The sequence below is a fragment of the Callospermophilus lateralis genome, unplaced genomic scaffold (assembly GCF_048772815.1).
Source record: "Callospermophilus lateralis isolate mCalLat2 unplaced genomic scaffold, mCalLat2.hap1 Scaffold_127, whole genome shotgun sequence".
Lineage (NCBI taxonomy): Eukaryota > Metazoa > Chordata > Mammalia > Rodentia > Sciuridae > Callospermophilus > Callospermophilus lateralis.
The window spans coordinates 2,236,726-2,254,167 of NW_027512450.1; the positions used below are offsets into that span (position 1 = coordinate 2,236,726).

At 42.0% G+C, this 17,442-nt stretch overlaps 1 protein-coding gene across 1 annotated transcript in view; it reads right to left on the minus strand.

Moving 5' to 3' along the window:
* Positions 1-16,633, minus strand: part of LOC143387296 (VPS10 domain-containing receptor SorCS1-like) — a 40,988-nt gene extending 24,355 nt beyond the window's left edge. The window contains exons 1-5 of the mRNA XM_077108066.1: positions 16,586-16,633; positions 16,037-16,223; positions 10,255-10,388; positions 8,253-8,376; positions 2,850-2,962 (exon numbers count right to left, since the gene is read on the minus strand). Coding sequence (XP_076964181.1) covers positions 2,850-2,962; positions 8,253-8,376; positions 10,255-10,388; positions 16,037-16,223; positions 16,586-16,633 — 606 coding nt within the window. The remainder of the gene's footprint in view (positions 1-2,849; positions 2,963-8,252; positions 8,377-10,254; positions 10,389-16,036; positions 16,224-16,585) is intronic.
* Between the last annotated feature and the right edge of the window lie 809 nt (positions 16,634-17,442).

The window sequence follows — 17,442 nt, forward strand, 5'->3', positions numbered from 1 at the left end:
TTTTTATACATTTGATTCCTTATCATGTGCCTGGAATTTTGCTAAGTAACTTATAGATATTGTTTTATGCAAAATAAATAAATAAATAATAAAGCAAGCAAGTATAGTTCCACCTCATTTGGATGGTAAAAAATCACATCACAGGTTGGTGCCTCAGGATGCTCATTCTGAGTTTAGTGTTCAGGGAACTTAGTAAGAAGAGCTTGAGAATAACACCTATGGGGTAGAGAAGGTTAGCAGGCATGGATAGGGGAGGAACTGAACAGCCATGTAGGTCCAGTCTCAAAGGATCTGTGGAGAGAAAGGCTGGCCTTCAGAGTTTTTGTAGGTTGGGATGAGATGGCCAGGTCTTTGTGTGTATAACCATACATGTCTAACACTCAACTGGAGCTACCCTGTGAGATGACATGATCCAGGACAAGGCAGGTAAAGCCTCTGCCCACAGCTCCCTAGCAGCCAAGACAAATCTCTCCTGAGCCAGGATCTAGGTATGTGTCCTTATCTCCACCCCAGGAAAGATGGGTGCTGAGGGCAGGTGAAATAGTGGCTCAAGGCCATTTAGGAAGAGGCTGTGAGGCTTATGAAGCTGCATTTCATAGTGAAGCCTGTGATGGTAACCTGAACTCTAGGCCTCCTTTCTCCTGACAAACACACATACCAGCTCCCATTACAGCTGAGCACATGCTGTTTAATGCCCCTATTAGATTGTAAACTCAGAGATTAAATTAAATCATCCTCATTATAACAAAAATGCTTCCTGAATGATATTTAATTAAAGATTTCATCATGATATGTCAATAGCAAAAGCCAATTTGATGAGGAATGGACCACTAATTTTATACCAAATTCTCTCACATAAATGAATAGGAAGAAAACTGCCAATAAACCGATTCTAAGTTGTACATTTTCTAGGGATTGTTAGGGCACTTAGGAAAGTAGCCAAGTGTAATTGCTGATCTCAAAGACAGGGTTCCAGGGGACCACAGGCTGGATCAGCTGCCTACTGGGATGGAGTAACTGGAAAATTTTGGGTACTAAAAGATATTACCACCCCCCCCCACCACCACCCTGTCCTGAAGGATGCTTAGCAACACATTTATTCTTGTTTAGCTGATTATAATATGCAGCAGCCTTAGGAATACTGATGAGCAGTGGTTTCTGGCCTACTGGGCAGCTGGTGGGAAGGAGGCGGCCCAGGACATCTGACCTCTAGATAATGTGAAGAGAAATCATCCCAGAAGGCTAATCACTGCTGAGCTGGTGCCCAAAATCACCTGGTGGGTTTGGATTGTTGGCTGGGATACTTAGGTCCCTAGGGGATCCCATGTCTCTAGAAGGTTGCAGAGTGAACCAAGTGGGCTGTGGGTGGGTTCATGAAAAGTTGTAAGTCATCTTGCTTGAATAGCAGGAGAAAGAAACCAATTGTCACTCCAGGGAAAGATGGCTCCAAAGGCAGGAAGTCCTTAGTCTAGTAGCTGCCCTTCCTGGTGGCCATAGTGTTGAAGCTTCAATAAGAGCATGCCTGGTGAAGCCATGGAGACAGAACTGGACTGCAATTACCAGGAGACACATGAAGATCCCCCTTCTCTACCCCAATATGGCTTCCATCCCTGTTTCTCCTTGAAGAAAGACAACAGACAGCAGTACTGTGGAACAGTAGGAAACCACAAAATGGAGATTCTAGCCTTGAAGGTCTGAGCCTGAATTTGTAGCAGCATGACCTTGGGCAAGTTCCTTGACGTCTCTAATACCTGTAAAAGGAGTACAAGCTTCATAGGATTATCCTTGGTAGTTAACATTAAACAGTATGAAGCATGGAAGGGAGGGTCTAGAATATTTTAAGTGGTAAACAAATGTCAATAAAGGTGATGGTGTGAGGACTGGAATGCTGAGAGGCTGATATAGGATCTCTTTTCTGACCAGGGTTCTCTGAACGTCTTATTACAACACCATTTTCCATCAGTGATAACATGTGTTGGGAGTAGGATATACAGAAACTTAAACTGGTTTTCTGTGTGGGTTTAGAACCTCAGGAAAAGACAGCTCGTGCCTAATGTCCTGGGTTTGTGCACCTAGTCTAAGCAGCCAAGGAGCTGCTATCCCACTGTGCTTACTCCTGCAAGTGGAGTATGTCGGGGAAGATGGTACCCCCACAAAGGGTGTCTTACCCACTCTTCAGGAACATCTGCTCAGGGAGGGATAAAGTGTACCCTCTTGGATGCCCCTAGAAACCTCAGGAGATCATGTTGCATTACAAACCATAAACACTGGACTCAGGCCCTTCATTTCAATTCTGAAGCTTTGTCACCTATTGTCTGTGAGAGTTTATGAAAGTCTTATAACTTCTCTGAACCTCAGTTGCCTCATCTATGAAAATAAAATAGTAATAGCTTGCTCTTGATACTGGTACAGGAGGGAAATGTCTTATTTAAGAGAAGCAGCACATATGACCCACCATCAGGTATGAGTCCTCACTGCACACAGTTTTGGGGCTGGCACCCAGGCTGCTATTAGTAATTACACCTGCCCACGAGGACACTCTGGCACATGCCCCTCCATCATTATTCACAGGGGCTCATCTTACACTAAAGGCCTCATCCATCGTGAACTCTCTCTAAGCAGAATCAACTTTGTGAGGGACAAGCACCTCGTGACCCTCACGGTTGCTCTTTACCCTGGTGTGTGCCACAGGCCTGCATGTGGGGGCTCAGCACCAGTGACACCACACCTCAGAACTAGCTTCCTGTGGCTCCATCTCTTTCCTGTCCCTTTTTAGGTGTTCTTCCATAAAGTTCTCCAAGGAAAGAGAGAAAATGGGTCCAAATGAAAGAAGAACTCTTGGCACTCACTTCTACCAGGGACTTTTTGATGACTCTGCTGATGTCCCTCCTCCACTCAGGAATGTCCGGGTTGTAGTCATCCAGGTTTGGAGAAAAGGACAAGTGAAGAGAACAGAATTCCTCTGGGGATACAACAGCAGGTGGATTACTGGAAGTCAGGTAGTTTAGTCAAGCAGCATAAACTTTGTATTTGATGCAAAGCCCTCATGAAGGGTCCTCTCTCCTTTCACACTCACCAGAGAAAGAAAATTTTCTATCCCTGTCCCTGGTATCTCATTAGTTCCTTACTTTATAAACCAAATTCTAGGACTCTGGCTCACTCCTAGCTCTATAGACTCTGACTATTATCCCCAGTTCCAAACTTGGCCTTCCTGGATCCTAACTGACCTTTGAGCTTGGAATACATAATATACTTATGACCCCAGGGCCTTTGCCTGTCCTCTTTCTCCACCTGGAATGCCCATTCACCCCACTGTCTTTCCACAAAGCTTTCAAGCTCTAGTTTAAGTTTTCCCGACTGACCATTCTACCAAACTCCAAACATTTTAATTTTTTAATGAAACTACTATGTTTTTCACATACTTTTATCATTTGATTGTATAATAATAGTTATATAATTATATACTTTTATTTATTATAGTTACTTTATCTTTTGTCTGCAAAGAAGTTTCATTGAAAATAATGTTAAGATCCTTATGTTGAGGACTGTGTTCGTTTTTTGTGTAACCCCTGAATTAGGCCTGGGTTCATCTGCATCCTCCAGGAAATGGGTTGGGGATTAAACAAGCAAAGATTTTATGAACAGAATCATCTTTGGGAGAAAATGAGGAGGGACCCAGGGGAGGCATGGAGAGCCATCAGCTCACAGGCCTGCAGGGCTGTGAGATAGAGGAAGAGGGCTGGTGACTGCCCTGCAGCATACAGAAGGCTCAGCAAGATGACTGGGAGATGTTGAACCAAAGCTGACCTGCAAAGGAGTCCCCTGTGTCCCAGGAATGGGCCAGCCTCGGTACCCCTGGAACCCCCATCACTGGCTGGGATCCATCCCTAGAAGAAGCAACCAGGCCCAGGACAGTGAGGAATTCCAGAGCACAGCATCCAGGGTTTGTCAGTCTTGCTTCCCAGAGTTGGAAGTTTCTAGGGTGCATCTTTATGGCTTCTATACCTTAACACAGGGCAGTGTTTGCCAAAGGACACATCCAGGTAAGCCCTCCCCTACAACCTGTGAGTGACTCCACAGTGAAGCTTAGATTCTTACCAAGCCTTCCTGTTCCCCCACACGCTGGTGTAGACTTACTCTCCTACCCCAGCTCACCTCTGCCTCTCCACATTGCAGCATGTAGCTCTTCTCATTATTCAGTCTGCTAGCAGACTTTCTGACCAACTGACCTCAGGCAGCCTCCTGTTCACCAGCCCTGTATACCCTCCATCTCTGGATCCTGTTTGTCTTCTTTATACCTAATATTATCTAATTTGTCTTCACTACATGTCTCCCTAACTGGAATGTAAAATGATTAAGAACAGGGACTATGTTCCTGGCTGTGAGAGAGTGCTAGAACATAGTAGGTTTTCAATTATTATCTCTGGGACATTTAATTAGTAAATGTTTACTGAATAAATAAATGGTTAAATTATAGTGAAGGCTCTCTGTTATTTCTATGTTTACTTCTTCAGTACACAGTCCTTATTTTAAGCATGTCCTTGGGTTTCAGATGGGGTTAAGCGATGTCACTGGTATCAATTATAAATTCAGGAAACATAAAATCCCCCTTGTGCACTTCCTAATGATGCTGATGGGTTATCCAACACATGCTTTGAAGATGCTTACATTATAAGATGTGAATTTATGGCAGTAACCTGATTCCAAAGACATATTTTTCAAAGCTTGACTATTTTATGAGTCACTGGTCACCTAGGCGAATATCACTGATTCACTTCTGATGGAGAAAATGAAATGCATGTTAATTAGCAGCTTGGTAAACCGTGGCACTGAAGATGCACCAACTGAGTCGTAACTTTGCAGCTGTGATGGTATAGATTTATGTTACTCTCACTTTCTCTGCACCTCTCACCAAGCTCTAGAGAGTTATCTACAGGGGACAGTGTTCACCTTAGTGAAAGGACATGGATGACACAGCTGCCTCCATGATGATGGCTGGAAAAGTGGTGATGGTGTGGCGGAATTAATTCAATAAACAGGGGCTGCCTGTGGGAGGACTTCAGGCAAACACCAGAAATATAGCTCTTTTGCAGGTGCTGAAAGAGCATTTGCATTTTTTATTTAAAGGCAAACCCATCCCCTGGAGCAAATTAATGGAAATAATGCAAACTAGATTTTCTTTCTTCCATTCAATTAGGAATTCCATTTTATTCCTTCCTCAGTCAAATTTTGTTTTATTGTGTATGTGAAGTGCTGGGGATTGAACCCAGGGCCTCCTGTATGCTATGCATATTGGCCAAGCATCTGCTACTGGGCTTCACCTCCAGCCCCTCCATCCACTTCTCTGTGGAATGCCTTCTTCCTCTGACCATAACGGTATCCTCTTCCCTTTGACTAAGCTTTAGACAGGTGTCTAACAGGAGGCCCCTGACCTCCCTTTCCTTGAGCATTTACTCTAAATAACTTGCAACTGTAATTTCTTTCTCTGCCCCACTGAGATGCTCAAGATTCTAATCTGCTACAACTCAGAAAAGGGTTCATTATCATCAAGAAATAAAGGTTTCCCTGTCTCCTTGGCTATGAGGAAGGATGGGAAACTAACTTCCCCCAAAGGGTCATTCATTCAAGCAGAGGACTAATCACCCTGATAACTCCATGTACTCCTCAATATCCTCCAGTACTTTCCTATTAGCTAATACCAGCATGTTGGGATCTTCTGCCTTTTGTTTCAGTGGAGTTCAATCCTGCCTGTTAAATTCTGTCTGGTGTGATTCTCCCTTAATAAGTCACACTTGCCACTAAAAATTCCAAATCCTGTGTAGACATCTTGGATAACTCGTTTGATTGAGGATGAGTTAAGGATGGTTGGTGGCTCAGGAATTTGGTTAAAGGAGGAGGAGACCACTTCCTCTGCTGAAATCTTTAATGAAAAGAGAGAGAATGCATTTAATGTAAAGTGAGTCACCCTCAGATGATTCCTTTGAGGAGACTGCAGAAAGAGGAAGAAGGAACAGCAGCGGGGTGGAAGGTGCATAGAAACTTGCCCTCTGGGTTCAGAATCCTTAGGCTGTTTATTCATTACACATATCTCATTTTTGCTTATCTGTAAAACAGAGATAATTACAGATATTTTCTTGTCAGTTCAAAGGATTCAATAAAACAGACCATATACATCAAGTGCTTAGAACAGATACAGGTGGTAAGTGCTTTATCAGTGTTAGCTATTATCACCTTCACCATAACCATTGCTGGTGAAATGACTTTAAACCAGTACTCATCCAAATTTGGGTCTCAAGTTCCTATCTGTAAAATGACACCTGTTAAGAAAAGGCCAAAATTCTTCCAGATTTAAGGTTTTCTTTGTGATTCTAATGAGGAAGCTGTCCAAACACTTAACCAAGAGGACATCTGTCAGGCTAATGGCTGAGTGCCATTAGTGCAGCCTGTGACATCCAGAAGGGGCAGAGAGAGAAAATAGAGCATCCGATGGAAAAGAAACCGAAGTCAGTCAATCAGGGTGATTTCAGACCATGGTCCCTGGGACTAGGTTGTCTGGGTCGGAGGTCCAACTCTACCTCTTACTAACTGGGGCAAGTTATTTACCTCCAGGAGAAAATGACTAATAATATCACCTGCCTGGTAGTAGGCTTGATGCGAAGAAGATTAAATGCATTAAATGCATTACCCGGACCAAGAAAAGAGGTGGGGGAGGAAAGAGAAGCACACAGCCACTCAATGGCCACCTGGAGGAGAAGCTGTACTCACTAATGGGGCCTAGTTAGGAAATTCTCAGCCCTTGTTTACTTCCTGCTACTATCTGGACTGATCAAGTCTCTTCAGGAGGAAGGGAGAGAAGAAAAATTATGAAATCTAATTCCTGGCCGGCCATGCATGGAATAGTGTCCTTGGTCCTTGGTTCCTCGACATGCTTGAAGTGGCCTACAAATGATTTTCAGGTTTTGAACATCAAACTGGCAAGAGGAGAAATGAAAAACAAAATCTGACTCTCCACAGAAAGAAGAAGTCCCAAATTATCTCATCAGCATCAATTAATTTACAGAACCGGGGTCCTTGCTGCCCTTTCTCGGCCTGTCTTTCTCCTTCTCACCTTCTTGTTCTCTCTTTCGGCACAGCATATATTTTCCTCACCTAAATTTAAATCCTCTTTTCCAACTATTCTGTGATACATATGTACCCCTTCCATATTAATATTAAATGTTTGCCTTTTTACCCTCTCCTGATAACACCTTGTTCATATCCACCTGAACAGCTTTCTATGCAGAAAAAAAAAACTTACCAAAATGGTATCAATCTGGATATATTGTTTTATATCCCATTTCCAAGCAATGATCACACTTTTCCATTTCAGCACATTTTCATTCCATCTGATGCTTTGACCACATTCAATTTCCCAGCTTGATCACAAAATTGTTCCGTACATCAGATTGTTCAATAGCCAGTCTACTGCTACAAGTGATATCCACTTATGACCCTTTCTTTGCTTTGCTTTTAGTCGAGTAGAGGGTTTTTTGTTTGTTCGGTTTTTTTGTATTTTTTTTTAAATGCTGACTTTTGAAAGAGATTTTTAAAAGTAATTTGATAATGGAAGATTTCTCTTAAAGTTGAACTTTCAAAAAATGCCGCAGCATTAGCTCTTTTCTTTTAGAACTGGTTTTAGCTATTCAAATGCTACCAGCATCTCAAGTGAAATGAACCAGCTTTACTCATAATGAAACCCAGCCTGTTCCACTTAAGGTGAGTGAGCCAACAGTCTAAGTGCTTCAGACCAACTTCAAGAACATAGAACAGGGATGGAGATGTGGTTCAAGCAGTAATGTGCTCACCTGGCATGTACAGGGCACTGGTTTCTGTCCTCAGCACCATATAAAAATAAAATAAAGATGTTGTGTCCACTGAAAACTGGAAAATAAACTCTCTCTCTCTCTCTCTCTCTCTCTCTCTCTCTCTCTCTCTCCTCTCTCTCTCTTGAAAGAAAGAAAGAAAGAAAGAAAGAAAGAAAGAAAGAAAGAAAGAAAGAAAAGAAACAAACACAGAACAAACTCCTTCTTGGTCCTGTTGCCACAGTTTTGTTGGTGAATCAAATTTCCCTAAAGGAGGAGACCAGAATCATCTCAGCTCTTTCTCAATTGTCCAGGTGAAAGTCTAAGCCAGAAGGACTCCCAGTGCTATGGTACCAGACATCCTCATCTGAGCATGGGGGCAGGGACAGATCAGCAAAGACAGGCACTCACCGTATACTGCAATGGTCTTTGTGTCCTGCAGAATGGCATTTCTGGCGGAGACCTGCACTGTGATGCTGTTCATTTCTTCTGAAGTAAATTTGAATGATATGCTTCTCTCCAAGGTGATCAAGGGCTATAATAAATAGGAAACAGAGCAAGCAGAAAGCTGCATAGTTAAAGTTAAAATAGCCGTGAACCAGCTGATCAGTAACTCTGCCGAGGCTCTTCTTGGTACACTAGCATGGAACTTTCTATGCATCCCCATCACCTGAAATGCAGGCCAGAGGGGAGGCTGTCTATTGCAACAATGGCCCCATGTGATTCTATCCATTTTGGGGGGATTGGACACCTCTCTCCTGGTATCATCCTGACTCTGGACTGGAAAATCAACAGGTCTTTCTTGTTGATGGGTTACATGTCTCTCTTTTTTCACAATCTATTTTGATCAAGAACATGTTTTAATCCAAGCACACTTTCAAATCAAACAAGTAAGGGGATCTCTTATTAATCTAAACTTAATAGCAGCCACAGAAAATCTATACATTGCCAAACATTCATCTCTAGGCTCTACCAATATATGAAATTCCAATGGAACACAGCAACCGTGGACACTTAAATTGGACAATAGATAGAAATGGGAGGTGTGGCGGCTCCCTGTGAGAAGCACCATCAACAGTTTCCTGGAAGCAGCTTCCCTGAAAATAAGTAGTTATTGGATTGTGGTTTCAGGACTCAAGAAAGAAAAAAAAAAGTATTGGAGGAGTGCTGTAAAATAAGCAGATGCCAAGTTTCTAGAAGAAAAAATTATTTATCTGCTGACCTCCCATGACTCACTCCTCACAAATATTTCTTTCCCATCTTAATTAGTTCTAAAATCAAAATTCATTTAATTTCCTGTATGGTGAAGGGCAGACTAAAGTCCAGCATACGAATTATTTTTAATAGGGTCGGCTGAGAATTTTGTTTTATATTAAAATTAAGAAAAATAATAATAAGAGGCAGAGAAGAAAGTTGTTTAGTGCTTTCACAGTCTATACCAGCTTTCGGGCAAATAGCATTGATTTCTCCTTTCCCACTGTGGACAGTGGGCCCAATGGGCTACATTTGCATGCATGGCTTCAGAAGAAATCAAGGAGCTTCTTTTGTACTCTATTGTGTCAGCAGTGGGGGCAAGAGCTTCCTTCTCTATCAGGCTTGCAGCAGGTCTAGGTGCAAGAGAGTTCTCCTCCCTGCATGTGCACAGCTATGTTAAAGCCAAAATTCAGTTATCAAAATCATGTTTTTACTAAAATGAGGTGTATAGCATTGGAAGAGCAAAGCCACAGAGTGAATGTAACTCTTGGAAGATGATAGAGCGTCCCTGTCCAGGGAGGTTAATCTGAGTGCCCTTTTGGGAAGGGATGCTTTGGGCCTTAATACCACTATTTTACTGACATTTGGAAGTATTTAATCTTCCGAGAATGGAATGAGTTCAAAACTGACAAAGACCATGCAGCCTGGAGGGCAGGAAAGAAAATGAATAAAGGGAGCAGAAGGCCTGGGATTTTGCGTCTCTATGAAGCACCTAGAAGAGATTGGAGGAAGCTACTTCTGCTGTAGCAGCCTCATTCTTCTCATCTGAAAAAAGAAGGACTAAGAGTAAATGAAGGTTAAGGTCTCTACTGGTTTTAAAATTATTGCTGACTTTTGAGTACCAGGATATTTACAGAAAACATAAAAAATGAAGCTGACCTAAAGAAAGGACCATGTTTGATTTAGGATGTGAGGTCATTTTGTGTGTGTGTGTGTGTGTGTGTGTGTGTGTACATGCATTTATGCGGCAGTGGAGAGGGGTTTGTAATTGATATGGGTTGCCTCTTTGTAATGAGATACTTAACATAGACCGCCTGCTGGCCCTGAAGCTAGGTCTCCCCCTGAACTCTTGCATTCATAAGCCATATTCCCTTCCATTTGGCTTCAGCCAGCATAAGCTGAGCCTCAGTCACTAGCCCTGTACAGAAGGCAGACTCACCTCTGTGTCGTTTCCATACCACCACACATAAGTGAGGGTGAACACTTGGCTGGGCCACAGCACTGCAGTTGCATTGACCTCCTTGTTCTTTGTGGTGACAAAGGGAAGAGATAGGTGCACATGCTCCAAGGGACCTAAAACACAAGAAAAAGAGGGGCCATGGAGAGGGAAGAGCTTCAGCTATTCTGCCTTCCCTGCTCTGAGAGAACACATATTTACTCAGAAGCCTCGCAAACATCACAGCCACCTTCTCTAAGGGAAGTGCCCGGTGCTCTCACCACTTTGGAGAACAGAAATATATTGCCAACAAAGTCATTTTGTCATTTTGTATTTACAGATCTTACTTGCAGGTCTATAACCTGAGTTATAGATGTGTGAAAGTTAAAAAAATTTACAAGTAGTTTATGAAGTCCTTATATGAACAGACAATATTTCCCAGGAAGATGCAAGGTCTTTCCAAGAGATTATAGCCTTGGTTTTATACCAGAATCATGGGGACCTGCCGAGAATCATATTGGGGTGAGAAGTATGCAAATCCCCAAATCATTTCACAAGTAATTTTTTTTTATTATTTTTGCATTTCAAAGGTGTGTATAGGTGTGCCTATGTGTATGAGCATGTGAATGGGAATCTGCCTGGTAAGCATGGAACACACTATATTTGGGGCTGAGTTAGGCTTGCCCAGGAAAGAGGCACACAGGAAAGGCTCTGTGCCAGTGTGCTCCGGGCTTTGGAACATGCCCCTTGGTCTTGCCATTATTGATTGTGCAGATCTTGCCAATGCCACTCACACTTTTCCCCCAGCAGGCACACCTTTGCCTTCTGCAGGTCCTGTGCTTATACACCTTTCTCACGGCCCTGTCAGCCTTCAGGTTTCGGTTCCAGCATCACCTCCTCTGTGATGCTCTCCCTGTCATTGTGTCAATGACAAATAGGACACCTTGTTAGTGAGTCATGGTCATTCATTCAATCAATAATTCTTAAGCACTTGTCATGGTTTAGATATGGGGCATCCCCCAAAAGCTGATGTCTGAGACAATGCAAGAATTGTTCAGATGCAGAATGGTAGAATTGGGAGATACAATCTGATCAGTGAATTAATCCACTGATATGGATTAACTGGACGGTAACTCTGAGCAGGTAGGGTATGCTTGAAGGAGGTCGGTCACTGGGGTGAGCCATTAGGATTTATATTTTGTCCCTGGGGAGTCAAGATTTCTCTGCATCCTTGTTGCCAGATCCTGAACTACTTTCCTCTGTCATGATGTTCTGCCTCATCTTGGGCCAGAGCTATAGAGTCAGCCATCTATGGACTGAGACCTCTGAAACTATGAGCCCCAAATAAACTTCCTCTCTTCAACATTGTTTTTGCCAGGTCCTTTGGTCACAGTGATGGAAAAGCTAACTAAACAGTACTGTTAGGTATTGAGTATAATCTTAGGTCCCAGAGATATTTAGCACTTAATAAGCTTAGGTAATTTTAAGGGAAAAAGTTATTGAAAACATAAAGCAGGGCTAATTTTGATGGAGTGGTTAAAGAAGCCTTCTCAGAAGAAATGAGGTTTGGACAGTGGCCTAGATAGAGTGAAAGATCATACCAAGTGTCTGTTTGTGATGCTCCAGTATAAGACCTTGAGGAGAAGATGCCCTTTCCATGTCAGTCGACCAGCAAGGATGCAAGAACAGCTAAGTGGAAAAATGGAGGGAAACGTGTAGCCGAGCAAGTCCATCAGGGTTCAAGGACACACAGCACATTGGCCTTGTAGGCTCTGAAGTACATATATTTGGGCTTGAATAAGTTTATCCTTGCATGTATATACATTATACCTCCATAAAAGTGTGACATTTTTCAGATTTGCCTGACCTCTTGTCTTTACCTACTTTTCATGGGTATAAAATACGTGGGGTTTTGCTGTCCAGAACCCAAACCATTAAGCATCTCTGTTCTGCACAGAGGGTGAAATCTTCCCTAAAGGAGCCACAGAGTAAAATTCCACCCTATGGAAGTCCCCAGTTGATGGTTCTGCTCAAAGAGCTAAACAAGTTGGTAGATGCTGCTCTACATATAGGTGCCTGCGATGCACAAAAGGGACAGCAGGTGGCGCTGCATCACTCCATATGAATATTCCTGGCAAGATGGTTGAGAAAATTAGGAATTACTTGTGTGAACTGGGTTTCCCTATCCTTTTTTTGTATTGCCTTCCCATGCTGCAGGAAACAGCTGATGTCTGTGAGACTGAACATTGTGTGTGTGTGTGTGTGTGTGTGTGTGTGTGTGTGTGTGTGTATACACGCACGCTGACTGCTGTAATCTCCCTCTAGCATTTATGTCCTGAAGACTTCTGAATATTTAATTAAATATTGCAAATATGTAATATTCTTATTTATCTGAAGTGATTTTCAAAAACATTAGAAGAAGTAAAGAGGATTTGAACTATAAGGTAGATATTCCAAAATCAGACTTTCTCAAACTTCAGCATATATAAGAAGCATACTACTGTGTTCAAAGCACACTATGATACTACATTTCCTATTATCTTAATTTAGTAGGTTAGGGAGAGAACCCAGAAAAAGAAAATTACTATTTAATTTTGAGCAGGTGGCTCATTCAACCACACTGAAAAAAAAAAAAAAACCTGTTATGATTTGCCAGTCAATATAATGATGGCATGATAGTTGCAAAGCCACATGTTTTTTTTCAAGCCATATGGATGACTTTACCCTAAGGTGGGGCCAGAGAGATATCTTCAAATTGCTCCTATGTAAGGGAGCAGTTAAGGAAAAAGTTTGAGGAAGAACTAGAACATCTACCTCATCTTCTTTCACCTCCCATCCTGCAAGTTTGCAGAGTCTTCAATGTTTTTTTTTTCTGCAAGATGGTTGTGATAGGGCAGCTTTCTGAGCAAAAATCTGCATGCTCTCTAAAATCTCTGCCCCATCCAGCTGAAGGCAATGCTGGCCGCAGCATGTGTCTCATTAGTTTGCAAAACAGCAGAGCACAGTGAATACTATCCCCAAGGCATTTCCAACTGTCAACCTTCAACAAATTACCCAGGCGCTCTGTGAGAGCAGAGCTGCTGGCCCATTCCTGCATGCATTAAAGCAGGAACATGGGCTCCATTTGTTTCTGATGACCTTTGCAAACCCATATTGAAAAACCTCTGATTTGGAATAAAATCACCTTTCTGCACTGGAGAGTGGAGAGAATGCGTATGTAATACAAGAAATGGGTTTTCTGGAGTTTACCAATGGGGGAGTCAGTGGGACAAAGGCAGAGAGGAGGTTAGCAAGCTTTGTGGCTAGTTCTGTAGCTCAGAATCCACGAAGTCCAAATGCACATGCTACTTAAAAATAATGGAAAACCAAATGTTGTTAATTGACAGGGTACTGCTTGATAGATCTTTTGAGAATAAGATGTGCTTCCATTTGATAGAGAAGAAAATCTAGGTTCAGTGAGACAGAGTATTATGACTAGCATTTGGACTTAAACAGCACATCAGAAACTCTGACCAGTACTTTTAAAAACTTTTCTCTCACAAAGCCAACTCTGTCCCCCACCTGCACTTAGGCACTAAAAATCACTTACTACACCTCCCAGGCATTAGAAGTTTGGGAGTGTTACTCAGTGCTACTCTTATTGTGACTTCCTTTTATTGTAAAACAGGGCCAAAATCAGAGAGCTTCTCCAATCTTTGTTTTTTTCTACCTGAAAGGAAGGGCCTAAGTCATTTATTATGGTACAGATGTGAAAACAGACAAAATGAGTTTAAGGGCATAGTAAAGCACCCCAGAGACTTTAGAAGAGGTGCTGAGCTAATGTGTCAGAACCTGTGGACCCTGCTGAGGTGTGGGTATTAGGTTAATGTGAGCTACAAACAGCTTTAAAAGTGATCCTGCTTTAACACAATCTGTATATAAGAGTGAATTCTCATGCCCAAGGCCAAGCTCAGAAAGGGGTTCCATTAATATGAGGAGGTGGGCTTACCCAACAACTTCACCAAAGAAGAGTCTGAGAGATTAAAGTCAGAACACAAACATTCAATCACAAATCATCTCCTGCTATTTTACCTGATCAACCAGGTTGATGGAATGAAAAAAATGCAGAGAAACAAAGAAACTCATTTCTTTTAGAAGCCTTGGGCTTTGGCAGGCCTTAATCTTGACAGAGGTCAACTATCTATTATTTTCCTTCCCTGGATTTAGAAAATCTGGGACAATCCTTAGGGGAAGCAGTAGATCCCTCAAGGGATCTGATCATGTACAGAAATGAGAAAAAGTGCCAGGGGCACAGGGAGATTGAGCCAGGGAGGACTCAATGGGAGGCCCTGAGAAGCGGAGAATACCTGCTGATGGAGATAGTTCCTGCAGCCCCAAGCCACCCTTCACACTGACCCTAACTTTAGTGATCAAGAACTGAAATTCCTGAGACTGGCAGGCCTGAGTCTGGGGCCTGGCTCTGTTAGGTAGTACATCAGCTACCTCAAACAATTCCTTTTTAGCTCTGTGGTCCTTTGCAAAGCAGGGTTTCTCAATGCTTCTACTTCATAGGATTGTTTTGAGAAGTGTGGTAATACATAATAAAGAGCTTATAGTGCAAAGCCTACCTGGCATACAGAGGAAGAGCTTAATAAAGTGTAGCCAAAGTGGGAGAGACAGTTAGCAAAGTGGGAACCCTGTCTAACTCTGTTTAGACCCAAATTAGGGAGTGTGTGCTTCCTCAGAGAACCCCAACCATGAGTGTACAATAGGCAAAGATGGAGAAGAAGTAATACATTTGGAGTCTTCAGCAACCACACTGTCTCTTGGGCATCCCTAAATAGTCCTGTCCTTTCACACAGTTTTTATATTATTCTTATTATTTAAAGACAGAGACCTAGATGTCACTTTCGTTATTCTTATTTTGTTCCCTAGACAAGGTGCAGGGGAGAGGTATAGAGTATTGCCAGGCCCTAATACTCTTTCTCTGAGGACTTGAAATTTGTGCTAAGCCTTAATGTAAAAAAATTACTTTAATGTAAACTATTTTTCTAAGAACCAAAATGAGTCTGAGGACTGTGGGGGACAACTTCATGCATACGATATTTATGACACACAATATACCCAACATAATTTAGTTGTTATCTCATTACATCCAGCCGTGCCTTCTGATTCCTCAATGGGGAAAAGCTACAGTGTGTCTTGGAACTCTTTCCTAGGGTAGCTTTCTTAACACTCATAGCACCCTTTCCCTCCATATCACCTTCTCTGGAATACCAAACCATCATTAGACAGTAGCCCAGAAATCACATTAAAAAGAAAAAAAAAAGAGTGAAAATGTTAAAAGGATGATTTTTAGCAAGACATAACTTGGAAAACAGAAATAAGTGGCTAGGGGAGCAATTCCTTTGCCTGAGCTAGTTTGATTGAACTGTGCATTTCTTTGTTTCTGACCATTTGTAACCAAAGAGCTGGTGGTGGGGGGCAACTCATGCCATGTTTCAACTGAGAAGTTCTGAAAATTGCCCAGATTCAGACCCACATGCAGGTGCTATATCTCTGGGGTATCTGGAGGAAATGATCTGACTGCATTTACAATTTCAAGCAATTCAGATTCCAAGATGGATCAGATTCCCCTCATGGATTTTCTTTTTACTTTATCTCTACTTTGCCCTCTGACTCATTTCCTTTCCCCCATCTGCTAAAATGTAACTCCTGTGTTTCTTCTGGATAAGAAATGTGGGATCACATTTTAAAAAGACACAAATTTAAGCTATGTCATAAGCCAACAACAGTAATAACATACAAGTTACATGTAAGTACAGGACGACGCTGTCAGACCCCAGACTGTTGTCCACCTGCATGGTCACTCGGAAAATGCGCATGTTCTGATAGACGTGTTTGATCCCATCTTCCATGGAGCTGAGATTGACGTAAGACACTGCAATGCCATCACCAAAGTCCACTTGGATGAGTGTCCGCTGGACATCACCCTGCAAAAGAGCCCAGAGTCAGCAGAAATGGAGTCAGAGCTTGGCTGCATTTTCTAGGGGTCTGGGGCTTTGTTTTGGTCCTGACTCCTCCAACAGCTGGGAACATCTGTCTGTTTTGATAGAATCCCTCCTGACACTCCCTGGCAGACAGGAATTTGCTAAGATGGATACTCTCCAAACATGTAGGGCACCAACTACCAGAAATTTCAAGACTTTGGAGATTAACAGTGTTTGATTATCAGGTTCAATTTGATATTCAATTACTCAAGAAGGCTTTGTTAACAGTCTTATCATCCACATCAATAAAAGTTGCACCCAGGTGGCTTCAAAAATTCAGCCTACCTGTTGTGGTCACCAGGTACCTCCTGCTTCTCCAGAATCATTCTCTTTGTTTCTGGTTCCCTAACCATGTTGGAGGAAGGGTAGAGGACACCTAGCCTGACATCAGATAGGAGACTGAATTCTCTTAAAATTCAGTATTTTGTATTAAGAAAATGGTCTCATTTAAGTCTTCACAGAATCTGAGTCTGGATAAAAGAACAGGGACAGTTCAAATGCCTTGACAGATGAAGACTATGAAGTCTACAAAGGTTTCATCATTCACTCAGATTAACACAGCTAGTAACTGGTGGACCAGGATTCTGACCTGGTGCTCTCGATTTTGGTTCATCCATTTCAACATACCACTGTGAGTAAAGTTGAAGCCCCTGAAGCTTGAATCCTAGTGTGTTATTAACAAGCTAGATGACTTCATACATGGGGTCTATCATTCAGCCTGCTTTGGTCTCAGTTACCAAATCTATGAAATGGACACAATACTACCACACCATCTTAACTCAAAAGATTCTTAAAAAATATGTAGATAATTAGTAATCCATAAAGTGTTACACAAAAATCAATGACTATAAAAACAACACAGCTGTAAAAGACCTACAATACTTCTGCAAAGATGGACTGGGATTATATGACTCTAAATCTCCCATGAGCAGACAAAAGGTAAAGTCTCTAATCCAAAACCTCAGACCTCTCTAGTTTCTCAAGAAGCAAGGTTGCTTAGACCAAATTGGCAAAACAACAAGAACTAAAAACTTCTTTCACACAGTCCATCTTTATCAAACCATGTTTCATTCTTTTTGATAGTCTTTCCCATTTTCAGATATAAAGAAAAAGAAAAAAATACCTTTAAACTAGAAATGCCTTTTTGATTAAGTAAGGTTTA